Consider the following 17,343-nt stretch of genomic DNA (forward strand, 5'->3'; position numbering starts at 1 on the left):
AAAAGATTTAATTCTCCACTTTTCTTGGCACCAATAAATACACAAATCATAGGATAGTCTCTTAGCTTTATCATTTCATTTTGCTGAATGTTAAAATATTTATACTTTGTTACAATTTGCTTATTTTAAATTAAATATAGTCTGAATATAACCACTATACTTAAAGATAAAAAGCATTTTTTGAGCTTTTGGGAAAAAAAAACATTAAAATAAAGTCTCTTTTCTTAAGGGCTCAAAACAAAGAAAATAATTATTTTCACCAGCCACATTCCCATTACTGAGTTATAAAAGCAGGAGACGTTTCTCATATGTAATGGCTCAAATGGAAATTATGTGAGTGTATCTGGCTCTCAGCCAGACTTTGTGAGTCCAGGTCCACTAAGCAAACCCAAGGCCTGTTCCCCACAGTACCCAGGTAGGCTCTCCCACAAACAGAACAACCTGACCAGAACCCAAGGCTCACAGGAGCCACGAATCATGCTTCCACAGACAGCCACAGAGCTGCGAATCTGTGGCAAGCTGAAGATGAGTGGACGGTAGGTATAGCATCAGCAGGATCCTAGTAAAAACTGCGTCGTTCGCATATGGTTGGTGATTCAATAATGCAAATGCCCCTGCAAGAAACTGCTGCCAGGATAACAACGATCGTTTGCTTTCCTAAGTGTATTTATGTGCGTTTCCACATGGGTAGGCAAATGGCTGTAATGTACATACTTACAGATAAGATCGTTTTCTTAGTTTTACTATTAAGTTGGTTTTACTTGCCAAAAGATATTCAAATATTTAAAAAAAAAACCTCAAGCGAAACAGAAAGTGTGTGAATGGCATAAAGTTGCCATATTTTGTAAGACTGCATTAATTGTAAGACTACAAGTTCCCTCTCCAGAGGAAACTGTTGCTTGCTTTCCTTATGCAGTCTATCTAAACACTTCCACGCATGTGTCAATAATCTACAAGTACGTATCTTCTTACTGTTAACTCAAATATAAGGATAATTTTTGAAGTGATCTCACAATAAGAAATTCCAACTAAAAATGAAGTTCATATTTTAAATGTTAACAAATATCAACGCAGGGAGGTGACATGGTTTTCTTTACAGTTTGAAAAACCTAAGAAAATGCTAGAAAATATGAAAGAAATCAGTGGCCTGGAGCATGTGTAGAAGAGAGAGCAACAGCGCCATCTATGCTTAATTTTGCAACATTACATGTAGCCCTGGAAAATCTTTTACCAACTACGCTTCAAACTATTTTTGAAGATTAAAAAAAGAATCTGCTGCAATGATTCTACAATGTATTTATACCTAACCAAAGTACCCTTTCAATTTATCGCTATGAGCTTAATGATGACTACTAGAAAGAGACTATGGTATATCTCCAGTAAACTCCTAGATTTAAGTAAGAAATAAAGACGCAAGGAATCATTTTATGACTCAGGAAGCAAAAGGCAGTGAAAGAAAATATTCTCTTCACAAAGCACTTAGTTTCATTAAGAAGAGTTCAAAACTGATTGAGGATAACGTATCCTTTTAATATCATGAGTCAGTGTCTAAATAAGATAAAATATACTAGAGCTTGGTTATGATATGAGGTGCTCTGCCACATATTTTAAAACAAGAGTAAGGCAGGAAGACACAAAAAGGAATAAAATTGTAAATTGTATTTTATGACTCAAGCTGTTTCCCAATTAACAGAATGTCAACACTTTGTCCTATAACATTTCCAAACCCTATTTTTCAGTTTCTCCTGAATTGCAAAGTTCTATCTGAAACAGTGTACTTCTGATACCAAACTCACATGCTACAGTTTCTGTAGCACTGAAATTTCATGTTAAAAAGATGTGCTCCAGGAGTCATGTAAAAATCTTAGCAATTAAGCAAAAGAGGGTAGGTGTGAAGCTCTGGGCTCTGGAGAGGCAGGGATGGTCTGAGAGGAGCCTGCACAGCTGGAGGCCTGACGTGTCGTTGGAGGTCCTGACTGGACTGAAACCAGCCCAGGCAGGCGCCAGTCAGTTAGGGATGTGGATATGAATAAGACTGAAAAATACAATTCCTGCCTCTCAGCACAAGCACAGCTATGCACATACACGTAATTAGACACTGGCAACACGTAACTGAGATGGTGCAGAAATGTTCTAAACCAATAATTTGGTCAGGTTCTGGATAAAATGAATGTCACTGGGAAACGGCATGTTTACAATAATTATGTTAGAAAATTGGTCATAATTATCACTTGAGTCCCTCAATTGAGAAATGGTACTCAAATGAAAATAAACACAATGGATATTGTAAACTTACGAAACATCTTTGGGGAGGAAGAAAGGCAAAATATCAGGAGAAAAAAGGACAAAACCGTTCACAGTGAGCTGGATGAGAACAACTGAACGCTGTAACTGATACACTACGGGGGTCACAGATCCTTCTCCATGCTCCGGTAAGTGCGTAACTCAATAACCACACAAACGGTGCAGAATCGAATCAACACACACTTCACTGTGCTTAGCAAATCACACTGTTACCACAGGGAGGTCAAGTCAGACAAAATCCCTTGTCTCGGTAAGTTTGTGAGATGGCATATGATGCCCAGCAGTAGCTAATACTAAAAAACAAGGATAACATATACATTCATATAAGTAACAGCCTACAAGAGTTAAGGGAAGGTGTCAGGGAGAAAACACGGTGATTACGGCCAAGCTTTAAAGACCGCTAGGATTTCTAGGTAATTACTAGGCAGGTGGTGGTGGAAGAAAAGCCTGGGAGATTACCTGGTATCCTGGTAGAAGATGCAGAACCAGGGCAGACTGGGATTCTGAATTAATTCTGGGAAAGGAAATTCGGATCTATGACTAAATGAAGATAGGCCATGCGAAGATTCAAGTAAAGAGAAAACGGGGTCACTGTGACTTTTTAAAAAAATAAACCTGATGGGAGTGGGATGAAGAAATAAAGAGGCAGAGGAACAGAGACCAAGAACTAGGGGATTACACCCCAAGGGGAGCAGAAGTGTTAGAGACATGGGAGAGAAATCACTGAAAGTGGCACACTGACCTGCAGGGTGTGACTTAGGGGAGGATTAGGATAAGGGGGTCAGCAGGGAAAAAGGAGGCTTCAAGCTAGAATTATGGTTGACGGAGGAGTCGAAGCTTCCACCAGGATTCAAGCCTGACCAGACGGCAGGAGGGAACGCAAGACGGCCCAGGGCACAGGACTGCACAGAGGATGCCGAGAGCAGCAGCTCTAGCTCCTGGAGCCCGAGAGGTCAGACGTCCCACACATAATCATGCAACCGTGGGAGGCTCGAGCTCTCCCAGCCGTGGTCTCCTCCTTGTAAAATGAGGGAGTCCCACCCCACAGGAGTGCTGTGGGACAAATTATTTCCGAAACACCTTCCAGACGCTGTGTTGACATCTACTGTTAACTATGAGATTTCAGATTAACAGCAGAACACGGTTCAGCGAGGTCCCATCCCCAACCTCCGGGCCACAAACCTCTGCCTGTAAGGAACCTGGCCACACAGCAGGAGGTGAGCAGCGGGTGAGGGAGCAAGCCAGCGAAGCTTCATCTGTATTTATAGCCGATTCCCCTCGCGCGCATTACTGCCTGAGCTCTGCCTGCTGTCAGACCAGCGTGGCGTGAGATTCTCACAGGAGCACAAACCCTATTGTGAACTGTGCATACAAAGGATCTAAGTTGTGTGCTCCTTATGAGAATCCAGTGCCTGATGATCTCTCACTGTCTCCCATCACCCCCAGATGGGACCGTCTGGTTGTAGGAAAACAAACTCTGGCTCCCACTGATTCTACATCATGGTGAGTTGTGTAATTATTTCATTATATATCACAATGTAATAATAAGAGAAATAAAGTGCACAATAAATGTAATGCACTTGAATCATCCTGAAACCATCCCCCAACCCCGCCCCAGTCTGTGAAAAAACTGTCTTCCATGAAACTGGTCCCTAGTGCCAAAAAGGTTGGGGACCACTGCAATAGAGCAGTTAAAAGAGAACATGGAGTTTTTTTAAAGCAAAGTTTTGAATAATAGAGTATATCATTTAGGTAAATTTACAAACACACATACAAATATAGGCATCTAGTCCAAAATGTTACCAGTTTTAAAAAACAAAGAGGGAACTTCCAGCTTCAGCTCCAAAGGGTGAAGGCTGGAAGCTGTAACTTCCATCCTTCCAATAAGAAAAAACTGAAAATCGGCCGGGCGCAGTGGCTCACGCCTGTAATCTCAGCACTTTGGGAGGCCGAGACGGGTGGATCACGAGGTCAGGAGATCGAGACCATCCTGACTAACACGGTGAAACCCCATCTCTACTAAAAATACAAAAATTAGCCGGGCGCGGTGGCGGGTGCCTGTAGTCCCAGCTACAAGGGAGGCTGAGGCAGGAGAATGGCGGGAACCCGGGAGGCGGAGCTGGGAGGGAGGGGAGAACCCCCCACCGCACTAAAAAAAAAAAAAAAAAAAAAAAAAAGAAAGAAAAAACTGAAAATCAATGGCCTTTCCTGGAATAACAACAATAATTAATTGAGTGATTTTGCAATTTTACAGCTTACAAAAAGTGGAAGAGTCCGAGTGCAGTGACTCACGTCTGTAATCCCAGCACTTTGTGAAGCTGAGGTAAGCAGATCACTTGAGGTTAGGAGTTTGTGACCAGCTGGCCAAAATAGCAAAACCCCATCCCTACTAAAAATACAAAAATGAGCCAAGTATGGTGGTGTACGCCTGTAGTATCAGCTACTTGGGAGGCTGAGACAGAAGAATTGCTCGAACCCGGGAGGGGGAAGTTGCTGTGAGCCAAGATCATGCCACTGCAGCCTGGGCGATAGGCAAAGAAAAACAAAAAAAAAAAAGTAGAAGGAATGGCAGCCATGTCACAGTGACAGCAGGAGGAGCCAGAAGACTGTGCCATCGGTACCTCCAGCCCTTTGGAGCAGCAGTGCCATCGCAGAGTGGACCCAGATGGGCTGTAAATGTATACTGGAAACTCCACAGCAACCACTACAAACATTTTTAAAAAGTACAATCAATATGTTAAGAGAAAAGATAAAAGAGAATCATATAAAACGCTCAATGAAATCCAGAGAAGGCAGAAAAAGAGGCAGGGAGAAACAACCCATGCAGCAAACAGAAAACAGGGAAAAGCAACGGTAAAATGGAACTCGATTATCCTCACGCTCACTTCTAACCCGAATGGTCCAAACACAGCAATCAAAAGACAGAGACTGTCAGAGTAGATTAAAACACAGGCCCCAACTACTACTTACTACCTATGAGAAAACTAAAGACTCGAGATAGAAGAGGAAGAAAGACACACCGTGCCCATGCTCGTTGAAAGCTGGAGGGGCTACATTCAATTCAGATAGAGCTGACTTCAACCAAGGACAAACATGAGGGAAAAGAGGGGCATTGCATAACGATAAAGCGGCCAATTCTTCAAGAAGATCATAACCTAAGATAACAAACTACGTACCTAACAACAGTACTGCAAAATATATCATGCAAAAACTAACAGAACTCAAGGGAGAAACAGACAAATCCAGTGCTGTTGGAAATTTAAACCCAACTCTCAGTAACCAACAGACCCAGCAGAGAGAAAATCAGTAAGGATACCAATGACTTGAATACCACTATCTATCAGCTCAATCTGACATTTATACAACACTCCAGCAACAGCAGAATCTACACTCTTCTCAAGCTGAATTGGAACACTAATCAAGATAGGAAACATTGGCCATATAAAACCTTAATAAATGTAAATGGAGAGAAATCATACACAGCGTATTCTCAGACCACAAGAGAATTAAACTAGAAATCAACAACAGAAAAATACCTAGAAAATCCCTGAACACCTGGAGATTAAACAACACACTTCTAAATAACACATGGGTCAAAGAAAAAGTCTCAAAATAATTTTTTAAACATTTTGAATGAAAATAAAAATACAACTTATCCACATTTGTGTGATACAGCAAGAGCAGTACCTAGAGGGAAAGTGGCAGCACTGAATGCATACGCAACCATTCTTCTGTTCTCCAGGGCTTCCTTCCAAGACCCCACTAATACCAAAATCTGAGGATGCTCAAGCCCTTTACATAAAATGACATAGTATTTGCATATAAACTATGCACACACCCACCCCCCCTACACTTTAAATGAAGCCTGTCCAACCCAGGGCTGTATACCACCCAGGGCAGCTTTGAATGCAGCCCGACATAAATCCATAAACTTTCTTAAAACATTACGAAATTTTTTTGCCTTTTCTTTTTTTTAACTCATCAGCTATTGTCAGTGTTAGTGTATTCTATGTGTGGTCCAAGACAATTCTTCTTCCAATGTGGCCCAGGGAAGCCAAAAGATTGGACACCCCTGCTTTAAATCATCGCTAGAGTATGTGTAATATCCAAAACAATATAATACAATAATAGTTATAAGTATTACAATATCTAATATAATGTAAATGCTATGTAAATAGTTGTTATACTGTATTTTTACATTTTTATTATTTTATTGCTGTATTATTTTTATTGGCTTTTTTTCCCCCAAATATTTCTGATCCAAGATTGGTTGAATCCAAGGATGCGGAACCCAGGGATACAAAGGGCTGACTATATTGGAAAATAAAAAAGATCTAAAATCAAAAAGCTTAGGAATCGATAGAAAATGAAGAGTAAGAAAAGCCTAAAGAAAGCAGGGAGAAAATAATAAAACTAGAGTATACATCAATAAAATGGAAAACAACTGCATAAATCATCAAAACAAAAACCTGGTTCTCTGAAAAACTTAAAATATGAAGGGAAAATTCACAAAGAGCAAATAAATGGCCAATAAAAATATAAACTTAAGTTCAGTGTTTATAAAATGCAAAGTAAAACAAATACTTGTTTTGGTATCAAAATTAAAAGTTTTTGTTTGCATTTTGTCTAATTATATTGTTTGTATAGGGAACTTCAGAGGACCAGGTACAAGTATGAATACTGGTACACATATTCTGGAGAATGATTTTGCAAAAACACAATAGCTGTAAAATGCGTTCATATACTCTGACCACTTTTACACCTTAAGTAACCTGAAATTGAACAAAAAGGGGTACAACATGCTCTTTACTGTATTAGGAACATGAAGAAACTGAAATAACCCAAGAGATTTATTTTAAAGCAACGGTAAATGGATTATGCTGTGTCTGCGGTCAAAACTTTTTCTGTAAACGGCCTATATAGCAAGTATCAGGCTTTGAGAGCTATATACAGTTTCCATCACATAATCCTTTCTTTTCCTTCCAATCCTTTAAAAATGTAAGGATCTTCTTAGCAGCTGAAAGCTGGATCTGGCCCACAGGCCAAACAGTTTGCCAAGCCCTGACTTGCATCTCAATCAATGGTAAGTGCACCTTACATGGGGAGCCATGAAAAAAATCAAATTTTAAAATGTTTAACAAAACAGGAACATGCTCAATATATTGGAAGTAGAATACAAAAATACATCCAAGATATATTTAGAAATATATGCACACACACACATTTAACTGGAAGAATCTGCATTCAACTGTCACTCCTGGCACTGTGGCGGCAGAACCACAGGTGATTTGATTCTATATTCAACCTTTGTTCCCGACTTTCTCTTCCAAGAGGGTATGCTTTTGGCCTCTCAACCACTTTGTCATTACAGTCCCCTCACCCCTCCCTCCTTCACTTCCCTCCTTACCCAGACTAAGAGTCATGGTTCACCACTACTCACATGCGATTTTGTCTGTGCTCAGTTCCCTTGCCCCTCGCTTACAAAACCCCGGTCTCGTTAAAATCCCAGGCTCTGGCCACAGTGAAAAACCACATTTCCTGGGTACGGATTTGCCTCCCCTGCCTGAAGTTCTTCTGCCAGAAGCACGGCTCTTCCATTCTCAGAAAGCCTTTCCCTCGCCACACACAGAGCAGGCCTACGCTGCTGTCTCTGCCAGGGCCTCCTTGCGAGGCTGGCCCTTGGTTGGCTTCTGGAAACTCAGCTTCTAAAAAGTGCCCTATGCTGATGAGGCTGGGCAGCAACCTCAGCTCTACCAGGGCACGACGGGAGTTACAGAGAACACCTGCCTTCTTCCTGGGAGTCTGGAACCTGAATAGTTGCGAAGCGGAGGATTCCTACGTGACCAGCCCCCAATAAAAATTACGGGCACTGAGTAGCTAAAGGGCTTTCCAGGCAGAAACACTGCCCATGTGTTACTGTATTTTTCGCTGCTAGAGAAAGGAGCTCAATCAATGTGTCAGTGTCTCTGTGTCCCTCACAAGAGGAAGAGAGCTTGGGGAGCCTGTGCATGGATTTCTCCAGAGTCCAACAAGTCTTTTTTTGTATTGATCTGTGTACCTGTCCTCATTCACAGTGATGAATCTTATTCTGAACAGAGGAGACAGGCAGCTACCACAGAGGGCAGCCCCCAAGGCTCCAACCCACAGCACACAGGATCAGGATGCTGCACCAGGTAAGGCCCACATGGAGCTGAGCTGCCTGCAGAGGGAAGGAGGCTGTGGGAACCAAGGAAGCCACCAAAGTGAACTCGGGTCTCCGAATTTGCCACAGAAGCGGGGACTGTGGCAGGTTGTTTCTCTCCCCCTCTACTTTATATGAAAAACACCCGCGGTGACCAACTCAAGACTATGAACGGTCATCACTGCACAACGACATGGTAGCTGCCCCTGTCCCACATAAGGACGCACATTTTCATTCTGGCCAGAGGACAACAGTGAAGGCTGACCATCTTCTGCATTCCCTGGGTGGACAGTCTGGAGCTGTTGTCCATCTGACCCTTTAGATCTCCTCTCCACCCTTCCTCCAAGGTGCTCTGTGCCCAGAGGCTGGTTCCTTGCATCAGACGGGCTCTACTGCCCTCCGACTTCAATGAAGTGCAGTTGAGTGGATGATTGTTCTGCTGGTTCCCTGCATGTGGGTTCCCCATCCCCCTTGGGCTCCATCTGATGCTGGACAGCCTCTTCCACAGCAGCCCCAGCGGCTCTGGACTCCAAAGCCCAGTGCCCTTGCCCTCACCCGCCAGTTTCCCACTGCGGATGGCCTGGGTGTCTCACCATCCCGGCTTCCCTCAACCCTGCCCTGCTCTCCATCAATGGTTCCCTTACTAAACCTCTTCTGTTGTCTGGTCAAATGTGCCTTCTGTTTCCTACGAGGAACCTGACAGCTGCAGCTAAAGCTGAATATTGGGAAAATGGAAACATTATGGCAAATTCACAAAGTCATACTGATGGACAGTGAACAACAGAGCCCTCCTGTGGCTTTCCTGTGAAACCCACATTGTTTGTACAATGTGGCAGGTTCCTGCCGGTTTCCAGTCACGCACAGCATGGCGTTTCAGTACACAACAGGTCACATATACAACGGGGTCCTACAAGACTCTAACGGAGCTGAACACTTCCCATCACAGCAGCTGTTACAGTGCCATGGCTCAACGCGTGACTCCCATATTTGTGGTGATGTGGTATAAACAAACCTACTGCACCGCCAGTCGTGGAAGAGTTCAGCACACACAATTATGTAGAGTAAAGCATACCTGATATTCTCATCAGTGGCCATGTTACTGGTTTAGGTTATTTACTATACTAGACATTTTATCGTGATTTTTAAAGTACTCATCTTACTTATTTAAAAAAGTAACTGTAAATCAGCCTCAGGCAGGTCCTTCAGGAGGCATCCAGAAGAATGCATCATTGTCACAGGAAGTGACAGCTCCATGTGTGTTACTGCCCGCGAAGGCCTTCCAGTGAGACAGGTGTGGATGCTCCCAACCCCGTGTAGGCCTAGGCCACTGTGTTTGTATCTTAATAAACAACAACAACAACAAAAGTTTAAAAAGTAAAAATAAGTAATTTTAAAAATCAGAAAATACTTCTAGAATAAGGATAGAAAGAAAGAAAAAAAAATTTAAGTTTATAAAGAAAGTTATAGTAAGCGAAGGTTCATCTCTTACTGAAGAAAAAACCTTTTTATATAAATTTAATGTAGCCTAATTGTACATTGTTTACAAAGTCTACCGTAGTATACGGTCATGTCCTAGACCTTCACATTCACCCACCACTCATTCACTGACTCACCCAGAGCAACTGCCAGTCCCGCCAGCTCCACTCACGGTGCCTGCCCTAGGCAGGTGGACCATTTTTATCTCTTGCACTATTTTATTTTTTATGTTTAGATACACAAACACCACTGTGTCACAACTGGCGACAGGGTTCAGTACTGTACCACGCTGCACAGGTTTGTAGTCTAGGAGTAACAGGCTCCGCCATACCGCCTAGGTGGGCAGGCTAGAGCATCTAGGCTTGTGTAAATACACACTCCGATGTTTTCACAACGATGAAATCGCCTAATGACGCCTTTCGTAGGACATATCCCTGTTGTTAAGCAACACAGAACTACATATACAAGGCAGTGCTAAGCCCTGTGGTGCTGAACCCTGCAAGGCTGGAGGGCACATCACTCAGGTCAGCTCTCCCACCAAGGGGCGGGGCGCACTGGGAATCTGGATTACAACAATAAAACACTAAACTGCACTGGCGCATGCACAGAAAAAAATATGAATAGCATCTTCATCATGGTTGTCCTTAGCATGTGGTTTCAACTTCACTGTAGATTTCCATAATGTGTGAATTGAGGATAATATAAATCATTTCTGAGATCAGAAAAACACTACTTAAAAAGTTAAAAAAAAAAAAAGCTTAGGATTAAAGAACAAAAACATCAACGGAGAAATGTAAGCACATAATGAATCTACAATCACAGTGTAACAACATACCACAAACAGTATAACATAGTCTCTACAACTTTAGTGTTTATGATATACATTGTTCTGAGCCTTTCAAATTATTTGCACATTGAATCCCCACCACAGTCCTATGAGGTAGCTTCTATTTTCTCCCTGCTTTATAAGAAGCAGACAGGGGCTCAGAGAGGTTAGGCCCCTTGCCCAGGGGCCCAGCGACAGGTGACTGGCTGAGTCCCTCTCAAGGAATCCGTCTGACCTGGTTATGAAATGGTGAGTCTCTGGTATTACAACAATCATTTTCTTTTCAGAAATATACTGTTATTTTCCCCTCTTGGTCTCCATCACCTACATATCTCTGTCCTTAAGTTAAAATTACTCGGAATGAACCAATGTTTGATGGCCCTTGCCACAGTTCACAGCAAAGCACACACTGACTTTGCAACAAAAACGGCTGCACAGGGAATGATCAGCTGACTTGAATGACTCGGAGAAACTTCTACATTCAGACATCTCAGAGGACCCCTCTCATTTCTGGTCAGTCGCCCCATCAATCAGCGGACTCACGGCCCTCAGGCTGAGACGTGTTGTCCATGTGCAGCAGGCACTGTAACCTCTGCACATGGACAACACGCACAATATTCTCCAGGAGGCAGAATATTGATTCGGAGGCCAAAAGCAGTGCTTTGTGCTTTAATTCCACCTCCTAGTAATGGCTCAGAAAGACAAGGAGGGCTGGCGCAGTGGCTCACGCCTGTAACCCCAGCACTTTCGGAGGCCGAGGCGGGCAGATCACCTGAGGTCAGGAGTTTGAGACCAGTCTGCCCAACACGGCGAAATCCCGTCTCTACTAAAAACACAAAAAATTAGCCGGGTGTGGTGGCGCATGCCTATAATCCCATCTATTCAGGAGGCTGAGGCAGAAGAATCGCTTGAACCCAGGAGGCGGAGGTTGCAGTGAGCTGAGATCGTACCACCGCACTCCAGTCTGGGCAACAAGAGCAACACTCCAACTCAAAAAAAAAAAAAAAAAGACAAAGAAAGCAGGTTTTGTTGTTTTACTTTCTAATGGAAGATTTGCTAGATTCCTTTAAAAAGACTTTCTAGAGACAATCATTTCAGTAAGCTACTTTTAGATTAATATCATTTTATACAGTAGTGAATATATGAAATATATGAAATTTATATTTGTTTTTTCCTTCGATACATACAGCCTGGCACTCTAGTTCACTGCTATAATCTTACAAATGGAGGCACAGGCAGATAAAGTAACTTGTCCCAAGTCACACAGTCAGCTAAGGGATGACCTGACTCTTCCTGTCTCCTCAGTCTAACATGAGGACCCCACAGTATGACTACCTCACTCACCCTTCAGTATCCATTCCACTAACTAGAAAACTGATTTTGCAAATACTATTTTAACAGTGTGGCAGGAATTAACAAACTAAGTAGAATGACTAGTTGTTTTTTTTTAATGTAAATCCATTTTTTGCTTATTAATGCTGTACTAAAAACATCAAACAGAAGTAAACTTCTTTTGAGAGACAAGGTCTCTGTCGCCCAAGCTGGAGCACAGTGGCGTGAACACAGCTCATCACAGCCTCAACCTCCCAGGTTCAAGTGACCTCCCACTTTAGCCTCAAAAGTAGCATACCACAGGTATGCACCACCATACCCAGATAATTTTAACAGTTTGTAGAAATGGGGTCTCGCTATATTGCCCGGGCTGGTCTCGAACTCCAGGGCTCTAGTAATCCTCCCGCTTGAGCTTCCCAACATGCTGGATTTACAGACGTGAACCCTGCCTGGCCAGAAGTAGACTTATCACACATTCTGTTTACATTTTGATCAGTGAACTTTCAGTGACATGTACAATGAGCCAGCTATCCCTCTGGTCATCCTAGGAGACTACTGTATCCCTCACATCCCATCAGGCAGAAAAAGAAAATAAGCACCAATGGCCTAAGAACACCAGCATCATAGGGCCAAGAACACAGAAATCAAAGTCACTCGTTCCAGATGCATCTCCTGAGTGCGCACTGGATATGAGGCCTGTGCCAGGCACTGGGCGTTGCAGTGATGAGCAGCAGTTGGGGCAGGTGGTAGAGGAGAGACCCAAGCAGGGTGAGATTCCCAGGCAGCCAGCACCAGCCAGGACAGAAAAGGCAGAGCTGGGGATCACTGTCGGGAAGGCCAGTGCACAGACACACTGCAAGAGGAACCTGGGGGACATTTGCAGGGTGTGCAGGGGAAAGGTCTGGGCTAGGACCTACGATGGTATCCATGCTATCCACAGCTGTGTGACTAGGTACGTCCTCAAGAAATCGAAGTCAACGGACAAGACCCTGCCCAGGTCACTGTGCCTGCCAGAGCCCAGTGGCAGGCAGGAGGAACCACAAAAGGAGAGCCCGGCCCCAGAGGGCAGTGGCTGGTGGAGGAGTGACAGACTGGGGGTGTCGCGGGGCATGGAACCAGGAGAAGGGAGTAGAGACGAGGGGCAGCGGCACTGCTTCCAGGGCCAGGGAGCAGCACGAAGACAGACAAGGGTCTGCTGCATCTGGAACTGCGAGGCCGTCTTCTTGGCGGGAGCAGTTTCAACAGAGTGACGTAGGTGAAGACAGCTTTTTCTTCAACTTACCGAATTGGTACAGTTTTTGTTTTTTATTTAATAGATACCAAAGAATCCACACAATAGCTGAACGGATATAAGTCACATCGTGTTACTCCTCTGCTTCAAACCCCCAAATGGCATCTCATCTCATCAGATAAAAACCCACCAAATGCACCATGACTTACCCGCCTTCCGCCGTGACCTCCCCTCCCCAGACTTGTTCCAGCCACACTGGCTTGGCTGCTGGGTGCACCTTCCCACCACACTCCTGCCTCAGAGCCTCTGCACCTGCCGAGCCCCTGCCCTTTGCTCACCCCACAGCCCACAGGACCCAATCCTGGCCTCACTTAGGCCTTGTCCCGAGAGAGGCCCTTTGCCACCCCTAGCTACTCACCACCCTGTTACTCCGGGTTACTTCTCTCCCTGGCCTTCGTGACCGGACAGTTTCACCTATTTGTTTACTCTGTCTCCCCCACTAAAACACATTTTCAAAGACATCAAGAATTTTATCTGACACTTAAATCCCTTAAATCTGGAACGGTGTTGCACAGAGTGGAAGCAAAATGCCTGCTAAATTAATAATGGCACTCAATAAATTAAGTATCAGACCAGGGGGTTCAGGAGCTGTTTGGAAGAGAAAATGCATCTAAGTATTGGTTGGTCGTGCTAACTTGAAACGTAATTACTTCAAACTTCCCTAAGTTTCCCCATTATGCAAGTAGACCCCACACGTGCAGCAGCCCCCACACAGATGCACTTACCGTAATCGCAGGTGGTGTAAAGAGCGATCGTCCTGCTGGAGCCACGGCCCTTTCTCGAACTTAAGGTATTCAATGTCCTCTACCACCTAAGACAGGAAAAATTCAGGTTAAACAGAGAACCCCATTTTAGAAATGTAAATGAAGTAGCCTGTTTTTGAGACAGGGTCTGGCTCTGTCATCCAGGCGGGAAAGTAATGGTACAATCACAGCACACTGCAGCCTTGGCCTCCTGGACTCAAGCAATCCTCCCACCTGAGCACCTCTGCCTCCCGAGTTGCTGGGTCTACAGGCGCCCGGCAACACACCTGGCTAATGTTTGTATTCTTAGTAGAGATGGGGTCTCGCCATGTTGCCCAGGCTGGTCTCTAAATCCTGGGCTCAAGCGATCCTCCTGCCTCAGCCTCCCAAAGTGCTGGGATTACAGACATGAGCCACCATGCCTGGCCAAGAGGTAACATTTTAATACATTGTAAGCTATGAATATCTAGCAGGAAGAATCACACCATAACAGTCAGAATGAAAGTGAAGCTGGCTGACCTTTAATGAGATGGTGGGGTTGAGTGTTGCATGGCAGCATGGCCTTGCCTAGCTAACACTCAGGGATCAGGAGTAGTATAGACATTCCCTGCAGGCTGGGAGAAAAAGGACAGGCGAGAACAATCAAGACTAGGGGAGAAAGATCAGCCTTCAGGACAGGCTACTCATTTCTTCCCAAGTAAGTTCATTCTAAAAGGCAAAACCTAGCCTCTCAAAATGACAAAAGAATAAGATATAAACCCATTTCCTAGAGAGACCTAATGATCCAGGTGCCCGGCCCCAAGGCTGGCTGTCTGCACAGTCTGACCTTCCAGAGGAGTCATCCTTCCATAAGCATTCTTTCCTCAAAACAGGCCAAACTTAGGAACCCTCTTTAGTTTCGAGAATTTGAGTAGATTCAAAAACGAACTCAAATAACATAGTGTAAGAGACAAAATGTACTATTCTTCTTCTAAGATACATGCCACCTAAACAGTCTCTCAAAGGTATATAAATACTCTAAAAACAGAAATAGAAGGCCGAGGAGAAAATGAAATGTAATTTAATCAATCCGAGTAGAATAAACCAAGGTTTCAAAAGAACTTTACAACTGGTAGTAGGAGAGCCTGGGCGAGAATGTAGGGCTTCCCTCTGTAAGGAGAATGCTCCTCTCTGTGCAGAAAAGCTCAGTTAACCTCCCTCTTCTCATCCTCCCAATGCTGAGGCAAATGAAGCGTGCTTGTCATCCCAGCAGCCAACTATGCAAGGCTTCTCTGTTACACAGACGCCACTCACACTTCAAGACTAGATTCTAAAATGTGTATTTTCTTCTAGAATTGTTACACCTTGTTTTTAGTAATTTATGCTTAATATATAAAATACAAAATAAAAAACTTGTTTTTTAACAAATGTATGTTCAATTGCCTCAGTACCATTTAAGAAACAATTTTCCTCTACTTCCATTTTTGTAATTATCCTTTAAGGAACTAACTTTGCCAAACTGAAGATACACACAGGTGCATACGTGTTTTTGGACTCTTGTTTTGTTCCATTAGGCTCTTTATTAATTCTTGCATTAACACCACAATGCTCTCCTTACTATAATCATATAGTTTGTTTTTATATGTGAGAGAGCAAATGTTCTTTCGTTACTCTTCTTCAGACGTTTTAATGTTTGTCTGGCTATTATTCAAAAAGTTCCCTGAAAACTACACCAAGATTTAGTAGACTTTCACAAAATACACTAATTTAGGGAAAACTGTTATCTTTACATGTAAATCTTTCCCATTAACTAATCCAACTTTCAATTCTCCATCTCTTTAATAAAAATGGTGGAGTGGATGGCCCACGATTCCGTGGCCTCTATAATCTTCAGATCATAGAAACTGAATTACTTAAAAGAATATCAAAACCTCATGGCCAGGGGAGTGTGATGATGGATTTGACTGGCACTGCTTTTAGGTGATAAAATACTGATGTTTGTTAGGACCACTGGGAATCTAACTGACGATCTGATTTGCAAGCACCTTACACATGAATCAAATGTAGAAATAACTTCCAACTTTTCAACCATTTTCTTACCCTTGTTGAATCTTCAGCTTCCCTTGCAGAATACTGTAAAATCTCACATTTTTCACTGTAAGAAAAAACAAGTTGAAATTCAATGTAAACTTTTCCAAGCTGAAGTTAAATGTGCTAATGAATACAAACCACTAAAGTCTCCTGCTCAAATTTAAAACCTCACATTCTCTGCACTGGGCACCATGCTGGGCACGTGAGGGCGCATTAGAGCTTGACTGGTTCAGGAGGACATGTTGAAAGAAGCCAGAATGTTCTCATGGCTGGCTTGACAGTGACAACAGCAGGTCCATTTCCTCGTTTCCCTTCTCCTGACTACACTGCCCCCAAGTGAAGGGCGTGACAGACCACAGTCACCACTGTCCACAGGAATAAGGTACATGAGCCACGTCGGCAGCTGCACATACCATCGCTAAATGCAGTGCCCACTGCAGGGAAGGACAACGAAGCCCAGGGCCTAACTGAGGACAGGTACAGAGGGCACAAAACTGGCAAAGTGGGACACAGGTTAATTGAGCTACTAGGATTTAGAATTTACGAGACAAATGAAACCCTCAAAGTAACCTGTTTCAGCCAAACTATACAACAGGGTAGCAGCAACTCAGTTATCTTCATCCTTGGTCTTTAGTCCGGCCACTGAGAATTTAGCACCAGGTCCTAGAAGGAAGGGAGCAGCAGTTCACCATGCCCGCTTCCCCCATGCCTACACTGACCATTCAGAGACCTGGCTGTCCAGCCCGGGAATGACTGAAAAGCAGCAGGTTAGCATGTCCATACCTCACCAAATGAAGAAGCTGCCCCTGCCATCATCTCCAGACCACCCAGAGGGAGCCTATGCAGTCCCAATCCTGGCCAGAGAGGCCAGCAAACAGGCTGGAACAGGAGGCTCAATGGAGTGCCCACAACGGCAGAAATGCTGGAAGCCGCTTCCAGCATAATGTCAAGGGGCTACTGTGTCCCACGCATCATCTGCCCAGTATAAACAAGGGACATCTCATTTAGGTGCTGGTTGCAGGAAAGGACAACAAAGCCCAGGGCCTAATCGAGCACACAAGCAGACAACATCTTTATACCAGGGTACCCTCCACAGCCCAGGGCCTAACCGAGCACAGGC

At 43.8% G+C, this 17,343-nt stretch overlaps 1 protein-coding gene across 5 annotated transcripts in view; it reads right to left on the reverse strand.

Annotated features, from left to right (window-relative positions):
- NDUFA10 (NADH:ubiquinone oxidoreductase subunit A10) overlaps positions 1–17,343 on the reverse strand; it is a 64,510-nt gene that overhangs the window by 30,010 nt on the left and 17,157 nt on the right. For all 5 annotated transcript variants that reach the window (XM_023228716.2, XM_023228712.2, XM_023228715.2 and 2 more), the window contains exons 7-8: positions 16,233–16,287; positions 14,136–14,221 (exon numbers count right to left, since the gene is read on the reverse strand). In XM_023228716.2, coding sequence (XP_023084484.1) covers positions 14,136–14,221; positions 16,233–16,287 — 141 coding nt within the window. The remainder of the gene's footprint in view (positions 1–14,135; positions 14,222–16,232; positions 16,288–17,343) is intronic.

This window comes from Piliocolobus tephrosceles, chromosome 11 (assembly GCF_002776525.5).
Source record: "Piliocolobus tephrosceles isolate RC106 chromosome 11, ASM277652v3, whole genome shotgun sequence".
NCBI lineage: Eukaryota > Metazoa > Chordata > Mammalia > Primates > Cercopithecidae > Piliocolobus > Piliocolobus tephrosceles.